An 8,022-nucleotide genomic window follows, 5' to 3' on the forward strand; every position below is an offset into this window, starting at 1 on the left:
TTTAAACTTATCATTATAATTTATGAAATTTGAGCTGTTAAATTTTTTTACATCTTTTAAAATTTTGAATATCCACCTCCCAAATCTTGGGCCGCCCCTGTACACGACTGTGAATCAGCCGCACCCGCCGCCGCTCTGGGGAGTGGGATGGAGGGGTTTCTCGATAATAGCAGCAGCAGAAAGATCATGCACGTAATTGCTGTAGGCCTTATATATTATGCAGGTGACAAAATCATAACTAAAAATAGGGATGGATAGATCATGCACGTGTTTCAAATTTTGGTGGGTTAGATGAAAGACGATTGCCATGTTTTTTATATATCAATATTAGTACTGGAACTTTTATATGTTTTTTAGATATGTGTGCATTTGGAATACTCCTTCCGTTTCAAATTACAGATCGTTTGATTTTTTTGACATTAAATTCGACCACTCGTCTTATTCAAAAACTTGTGCAAAATATCACTTCTTTACTATGACATGCTTTATCAATACAAGTTTTTCAAAAATGATTTATAAAATTTTTAAATAAGAGGAATGGTCAAATTTGAGATTAAAAAACGAAATGACCTATAATTTAAAACGGTGGGAGTAGGTAGCAGCGAGCGATAGCCCAACAACGGCCCATAACCTGGACGGTGTTGTTTTTTGCATCAAGAATAGTAAGAGTAGAAAGCTATGGGTACATAGGCCGAATTCGGCCCATAACTTCTTCCCCCTCCGGCCTCCCTATCCAATGCTGCGACTGCGAATCAGCCGCACCCACCGCCGCTCTATCGCCGGCTCGCCGCCTCGCCACCCATGACAACCGCGGTGGCCGTGGAGCTGGGGCCTCTCGTCCGGGCCGCCGCCCCCTCCACCTCCTCCCCGCGAATCCCACCCCCGCGCCGTCGAAGAGCTGCCGTAGCTATCAGGGCGTCTCCCGTGTCCGGGCGGTCCGAGGGCGCCGGCGAGCCCCCCGCCCCGCTCCTGCCGAACGCGCGGCGGCGGGCGCGCGAGCCACTCTGGCACGGAGGCGGGTTCAGCCTCGGTGTGGACCTGGGCGACGCTCGCACCGGCCTCGCCGTCGGGCGGGGCATCACCCTCCCTCGTCCCCTCACCGTACGCAACACCTCGCTCTCGCTTCAACTGCTCAGAGTCAAAAAGCCCCACTAAATTGAGGTGGGCTGGAATGGCGCCAGGTTCTGAAGCTGCGCGGGCAGAAGCTGGAGCTGACGCTGCTCGACGTGGCCCGGCAGCAGGTGCCGTTGTTTCACTTGCCTTCATCTGTTCGATCTGCTCTGAGCTGTGACAGTTGACATTTCAAATTTTGAACGCCATGTTCGTTTTGGCCTTTTGGGGTGTCCTGAACACGTCCGTTTGGTACCCGGATTGCAGGAGGCGGACGAGCTCATCATCGGGCTTCCCGTGTCGGCCGATGGGAGGGAGACGCCGCAGTCCAACAAGGTGCGGAGCGTCGTCGGGCGGCTCGCCGTCCAAGCGGCGGAGAGGTTCGTTGCTTGCGTGCGCTTCCAAATTTCGCCGTCAAATTTCGCAGTGTTCTGAACTGCGGGTTCTTTGATTGCTTCCAAATTTCGCCGTCAAATTTCGTCCAGATGCTCGGATGTGTGGTCTAGTGATTGTTGAGTGGCTCAGTGGATTTGTTTTTATCGCGCAGGGGCTTGAGGGTATATTTGCAGGATGAACATGGAACTTCGATAGACGCCCTTGATTATATGATCTCAAGGTCAGTCGTATTCTTTTGCAAATGGCAAATTGGCGACCATTAGACAGTTCGACATGTCACTGTTGCTGCAACATCTAGCTGATATTCACGTGTTATTTCGAGAATCTTGATATTGCTTCAACACCCCTGATTTTTTTCAATCTGATCATTTAAATACCTATTGCTTCTTCATTCAACCAGATGACCAATGTAGAATCTTGAGATTAGAGAATACAACATTTTCTACTGCACATTGCTAACTCTCGGATGATATTGTTGATGTATTAATTTGAGAATCTTGTCTGAGTATGGACCTCATCTTCCAGGGGTGTCAAAAAGTCTGCCCGTGATGTCAAATCTGATGCGTATGCTGCAGTGGTACTGTGTATTATATGTTTCTACAAATTTACGCATGACCGATTACTTCTGGCTAATTTTAAAAAATGATTACTCTCGCTGTAGATGATATTGAAGAGATATTTCACATCATCAGGTCAAGGGGCTAAGATTGTCCTTCCCAGGCAACCAGAATTGCAGGAAAAGTTAAAAGCCCAGTCTAGGCGAGATGCTGAAATTTAGGAAGGCAGGTCTTGTATTTTATCCAACTGTAGACAATGTATCCAATATTATTTACAAGAAACACTTGTTTCATGTCGTCTCGGTGACTTATGTTTTGGTTTGGCGAAATAGCCAAAATCGTCCCTCAACTATCGCTCACGGCTCAATTTTATCCCTGAACTATCAAAACATCCACTTTAGTCCCTGAACTATGCAAAGCGGGTCAAATTCGTCCATCTGGTGATGTGGCATGCCACCGTGGACCGCCAAGTCAGCGCCCAGTCGAATTAGGGTTGCAACTCATGTTGAAATGTCCAACTTGCCCCTAGTCCATGTGCTGAACACACACGCCATCGAGCCATACTCCAAACCCAAGCGCTTCCAGTCAGATTGCAGCCCCGTCACAGCGAGCGCCGGCCTCCCAGCTAGGGCAGGTTGCCGCCCTTCGCACCCCCCTCCAAGCCATCTCGCTGACCCTTCACAGCCAACTCGCTGCCGCCGCACCCTAGCTGCTCATTGGACGTCGCAGGGCGCCGCGCAGGTCGCCGCTCCCATTGTGGAGGTTGGCTAGCGATTGAAGGTGAGTTCAAGTTCTGCTCGTGGGATCTCAATTTGATTTGGGTGCTTTGATTTTTTTTATGGAAGTTGACCACGAATTAAATCTGTCGGGCAGAATTAACATGGGAGATGCTGAGATATTTGCCTGGGGCTGCAAGCGAATCTGAGTTCAGCTGGCTCTATGGTGGGTACAGACGGTATTTCCCATTATATGCTGACTGGACGCTGACTTGGCGGTCCACGGTGGCACGCCACATCACCAGATGGACGAAATTGACCCATTTTGCATAGTTCAGGGACTAAAGTAAATGTTTTGATAGTTCAGGGATGAAATTAAGCCGTGAGCTATAGTTGAGGGATGATTTTGGCTATTTCGCCTTTTGGTTTTATACCTTGCGCAATCAAAGGGAATTGGCAGCAACTTCCATTTCTATACCATATCATCATTGGGTGTGCTATGAATAAATGATTATTGGAGATGTTCTCAATGTGATCCAAGTTGCAAATTGAGTATAGGTCCAAAACAAAAACACAAATTGAGTATGATTATTGCTGTGCCTTCTTTACTTTTTTCTTATTTTGTTGACTACTCTGGAGCATCTAGGAAATAGTGAGTTGAGAAAGGAGATAGTGAAACTTAGCTAGTCTTTGTCCTGGAAGAAGAATAGGAGATAGTGAAACTTAACTAGTATTTTTCATGGAAGGGAGCTACTTCTCTCGAGTAAGTACAGTCCAGAGGATTTACAAATAGGCAAGCATACCAGTACATAGTTGGTTTATGATAGATGTATGGACCACACCAACCTCTCTTTCTAGCCATTAACGATAAGAAAAAGAAATATCGTGGGGGCATGTCAAAGCCATACATCTATAATAAATAGGTAAAGAAAGGCATATACCCTCGGGTAGGGCACCATGTGTTTCTGATTTGGAAGGTAGGTACAACTGATCTAGTACAACAGAAATTGCTCTTTGTTACAGGTTATTAACATCTTAAGATTCTGCTCATTTCTATGCTCACCTTTAACTGAATTTAGAAGTCTAAACAGTTCTGTACTTTGATTAGCTATCTTCAGGAAGTTCCTTTTGCTATCTTTTTTTTTTCTGGATTTCCTACCTAGCCTTTTTCTTTCTAATACATTTGTTTATGATTTATAGATCAGTCATGCAAATTTCTTATATATCAGTAGCCTGCCACTTTATGAGGTAGCATATTTACACAGTTTCCATCAGAGACTGCAAAAAATATGTTCAGTCATAGTTCGGATCATCCAAGTTGGCAAGACACAAAGGTACTTTGCAACAATCCCCACACCGATTCCATGCAGCAAATATGTTCTTTTTTCCAATTCAGTACAGCTGACCTATCTTTCCTGTATCTGTATCAATCGTGGTTGCTGCAGGCTATGTTTGTACATAAGTATCAACACAGCAGAATGCCTGAGCGAAACCGTCAGAATGAATCAAGAATTAGCCGATCCAGATCAGTTGTCCAAGTGTTGATGAAGCATCTCAAATCGGTGCAAAATAGAATCAGTAAAGCTTGCTGAATTCAGTATCCTGCGTCGGTTCACCAAGCCGAGGGAAGAATGGATCCCTCTCAAGCATCGTCTGCAGTGAGTCCATCATCCTCACCAGGGATGTCCACAAGAAAGGTGCAGAGCAGAACGCGTACCCAAAGATTGCCAGAACCCTCACAACACCATCACGATACCATGGGAATGCCATAACAAAGAGCATACCAACAATCGCAAGCCAGGTCGTAAGCACGGCAAGTGGTGGCAGCAGAAAAACATTGATCACGAGCACTGAAAGGGCTAGTGCGCCAAATAGGTAGATGGACCAGCCCATGATGGGATGAACGGTGCGTGGGATCACAAAGAAAGGAATGGAATATGCAGCCACCATAGCCACAATCACAGTCATCTTGATCAGCCACTGCACCAGGGCATTTTGCTTCTCAGGTCGCCGGTTATAACACAGTTTTGTCATCCCTGGCCTTGCCAATCTAGTGATTGTTATGATCACTATGTACATTAAAACTTCCATCAGAATTACTGGCATTTCAGCAGCATACCTGTGAAATATAAGCACGAAAATATTAAGTGGACAGAATAGAAAACAAGTTTTCTGTCTGCTCAAGTACATAATTTGCTTCTATGTTGTTTTATTTGACTCACCCGAGATCATCCCAGCGCTGCTTGTGCCAGGAAAGTCCCAGTGGCAAGATTGGCCAGGACCACCAGTACCAAGGTTTGAACCAAGGGGCGCTGGGAAATGTGATCACACTGTTTGGCCCACACGGGACATGCCAATGCAGCTTGAGATCTGCAATGTTCCATCAGAAGGGTGGTTAAAATCTGAAGAAGCAATAGCCACATGCAGGTGTGTTGGTCTTGAAGCTATGCAGCTATGGCACTCACAGTAGTAGGATGCATCCATTTGATAGCCGAGAGGAAGGCGATAGGTCCCGTTGAGCTTTGTGCCATTCTCAGGAGGGTGAAACATTGGTTTGTCGAGCAAGTCTGGGTAGCACCCAACCAGAAAGCCTTGGTCAGCACCATCAGAGTTTTCACGGCCAATCTCCAGGTCATGAAGCATGCCCTTGAATACATCCATAGAAGGCTGCGGATTGAAGAAGAATCCAAGGTTAGTCCACTTGGCCATTGCATACGTGCGAGCACAAAATATGTCAGGCAAGTGAATTTAACAGAAATCAATTTGTGGACGGTTGCCATTGTCTACAGATCATCCATACAAACAGAAGACTTTTAGTTCATTTTTGGGAGTGTCAATGCATACTCAAATCTATTATTCGAGCTCAATTAGCCATTACGAATTCATACCATCGTTAACACAGCTGTATAGTATATGCAGGGAGATTGGTTCAATTTAGGATTCATACTGTTACTAGACTAAAGAGCGTCTCGAATGACATAACTAAGCCAACAAGACCATTTCGTGCAGTATACTGCAAATTTTGGCCATATTGGACAGGTGACAGGTGGAACAGAAAAAATTAGGGTCATACCTGGAGCACGAAAAGACCAGTGTGGAAGTAGCACGGGTTGATGAAAACAGCGCAGAACTGCCCACACTGGAACAGCTCGTCGGTGTTCTGGAGGAAGATGTTGTCGGAATCAATCATGACGACACGCTCGTAGTCAACCAGGGTCCACGCGTAAAGCTTGTTCAGCGTCAGCTTGAACCTCCTGTTGATCCCTCCTAGACTGCTCGCATAAGGATTCCTGAGGTTCTCCACTATCACCACCCTCACACCATCCTCCTCTGTCCTGCACACGTTCCCATTTATCGTCAATATCTGCTCATTTCACATTTTGCCGTAAGAAACTACTGGAGCACTGAAACAGTTAAGTTCCTAGGGATGTAAAACAGGCACAGGAAATTTTGTTGACCATTTTGAAATGATCAAGCCATGACTGGGACTGGGAAGGGGAGTGTCGCCGATTCAAATTAGTCATTTGTGGTTGACTTTGAAACGGCCAATAAAAGACATATTAGCTAGAACAGAAAAAATCCTCTGTGCAAGCAATCACTGTTTTCTTGAGAAGAAAGAGGAAGGTTGACCGATGTGATTGGACAGCAGCTAATTAACATGTACAGGTTGGAACCAGAGCCAGGGCACCCATGACAGCATATTCTGTGAGGCGACTTATTATAGAAAGTACTAATGGTACTGCGCGTCACGGCAAAATATCATGCAGTGCGTATCTCTCTGAGTGATTGTCTCCATGTGAATCACCAAGAGTTACTGCCCCACCAAGACTTTAGAAAACAAAGGCAGCCAGGAGAAGCTTCCTCTCTGCAGGTGGGGCTTCTGCCCCACTTGCCGAGCCTGCTAAGTCCTCGTGCTCCCCCACTTTCTACCGCACTGCGTCTGCTTGAAATGGTTGGGTTGGATACTTTCTTCCCTCTACTCCTCTAGGAAATAGGAATGGCTTGAAAGCTGGGATTTAAGGATGGGTGATTAAGCAAGTGGGGAGTCCAACTGTCCGGGTCCAACATTGGAGACGCTGCGCGGGGAGCGGAGGAAGGCGGCAGGCGGTGTGGGGGGGAGGTCAGAGGTGGTGCTACTCACATTGCGCGGACCCAGTCGCGCGGCACGTCGGCGGAGGCGATGAGGACGCGGTCGGCGTCGGCGCGGACCCTGGTGAGGGAGCGCATCATCACCCGCACGGCGACGTAGAACTCGTAGTCCCGCGGCGTGCCCATGTACATCATCGCGGCGTACGCGTGGCGGCGCCGCGCCGCCGGGCCCTCCACCCGCGCCGCCAGGCCCCGCCGCTCGCCGGCTGAAGCCGCCGCCGCGGTCACCCCGAGAAGCAGCAGCAGCACCGCCGCAAGCCGCCGCTCGGAGGCCGGCGGCAGCCCCGCCGCCATCGCTGCCGTCCCACTCTCTCTCTCGCGCGCGCGCTGGGTGGTCTCGCCGGCCGGTGCGTCACCTGCTGATCAGCGCGCGATCAATAAGCGCCGCCGCTGGGGCTCGCAAGGCCGGCCTGCTTGCCTTGCTCGACAACAGTGCGCGCGCGCGGATGGTGCCCGGAGGTGGTGGAGAGGGATCGGGGGGGGGGGGGTGAAGATGACCCGGATGCCTCGATGCTTCTGGTCGGCAAAAGCAAGAGAAGAATGGAGAGACGGAAGAGGGAGGGATGGGATCATGGGAGAGGATGCCAGGACTAGGGGAAACGGAGCGGCGGCGTTTATTTATGAGCTGAGGCCTGAGGGAGGGGGGGAGCGAGACCGGCCGGAGCAGCGGACGCTTTCTTTCCCCTTGTCTCGCCTCGGCGTACGGCGCCCGGCGCGCCCACCTGGACGCGCGGGGGCCGGGTCGCGGTGCTCGGGCGGCCCGTGGGCACCGTCCGCCCAGAATGGAACGGCTCCTTCCTTGCGTGGCTGGCTAGGATCGTGAAACGTGGAACGAGGCGGAGACGTGGACATGGAGGGAGACCGAGCGTAAATCGGTGGGTTGGTGGGACGGCTCGGATGGACCCGACCCGTTCTACACGCGCTCGGCGACTCGCCGCGTGCTGGGCTGCTGGCTAGTGGCAAATCCAGCAGGCTTGGCTTGGCTTGGCTTGGCCCGGCAGGTAGGCCGCTTGGTGTGTTCGACCTGCCCTTTTAGGGAAAGAACCAGGCAGACATGGCTTTTTGGCACACTAATAAGGCCATGTTTGGTTACT

The 8,022-nt window shown here is 49.4% G+C and overlaps 2 protein-coding genes across 2 annotated transcripts; one reads left to right on the top strand and one right to left on the bottom strand.

Annotated features, from left to right (window-relative positions):
- Nucleotides 1-714: 714 nt before the first annotated feature.
- On the top strand, nucleotides 715-3,285 carry LOC120651716 (putative pre-16S rRNA nuclease). The gene is made up of 7 exons (XM_039929314.1): nucleotides 715-1,101; nucleotides 1,182-1,241; nucleotides 1,378-1,490; nucleotides 1,658-1,726; nucleotides 2,032-2,083; nucleotides 2,168-2,381; nucleotides 3,205-3,285. The coding sequence occupies exons 1-6, from the start codon at nucleotides 802-804 to the stop codon at nucleotides 2,282-2,284; spliced, it is 711 nt and encodes a 236-aa protein (XP_039785248.1). The 5' UTR covers nucleotides 715-801; the 3' UTR covers nucleotides 2,285-2,381; nucleotides 3,205-3,285.
- A 463-nt stretch (nucleotides 3,286-3,748) lies between these two features.
- Nucleotides 3,749-7,490, bottom strand: LOC120651715 (putative glucuronosyltransferase PGSIP7). The gene is made up of 5 exons (XM_039929313.1): nucleotides 6,921-7,490; nucleotides 5,853-6,114; nucleotides 5,245-5,446; nucleotides 5,002-5,149; nucleotides 3,749-4,898 (listed from the first exon to the last, which is right to left on the bottom strand). The coding sequence occupies exons 1-5, from the start codon at nucleotides 7,220-7,222 to the stop codon at nucleotides 4,355-4,357; spliced, it is 1,458 nt and encodes a 485-aa protein (XP_039785247.1). The 5' UTR covers nucleotides 7,223-7,490; the 3' UTR covers nucleotides 3,749-4,354.
- Nucleotides 7,491-8,022: the final 532 nt, after the last annotated feature.

This window comes from Panicum virgatum, chromosome 9K (assembly GCF_016808335.1).
Source record: "Panicum virgatum strain AP13 chromosome 9K, P.virgatum_v5, whole genome shotgun sequence".
In the NCBI taxonomy this organism is placed as follows: Eukaryota; Viridiplantae; Streptophyta; class Magnoliopsida; order Poales; family Poaceae; genus Panicum; species Panicum virgatum.

Excerpts from the sequence above, each read along its gene's own strand:
- LOC120651716 (XM_039929314.1), top strand. The coding sequence starts at position 802 with ATGACAACCGCGGTGGCCGTGGAGCTGGGGCCTCTCGTCCGGGCCGCC. Across the intron at positions 1,102-1,181 it reads CCCTCCCTCGTCCCCTCACC|GTTCTGAAGCTGCGCGGGCA; the intron begins GTACGCAACACC and ends GAATGGCGCCAG. Across the intron at positions 1,242-1,377 it reads TCGACGTGGCCCGGCAGCAG|GAGGCGGACGAGCTCATCAT; the intron begins GTGCCGTTGTTT and ends CCCGGATTGCAG.
- LOC120651715 (XM_039929313.1), bottom strand. The coding sequence starts at position 7,222 with ATGGCGGCGGGGCTGCCGCCGGCCTCCGAGCGGCGGCTTGCGGCGGTG. Across the intron at positions 5,447-5,852 it reads CTGGTCTTTTCGTGCTCCAG|CCTTCTATGGATGTATTCAA; the intron begins GTATGACCCTAA and ends TTCAATCCGCAG. Across the intron at positions 5,150-5,244 it reads AATGGATGCATCCTACTACT|ATCTCAAGCTGCATTGGCAT; the intron begins GTGAGTGCCATA and ends GGAACATTGCAG.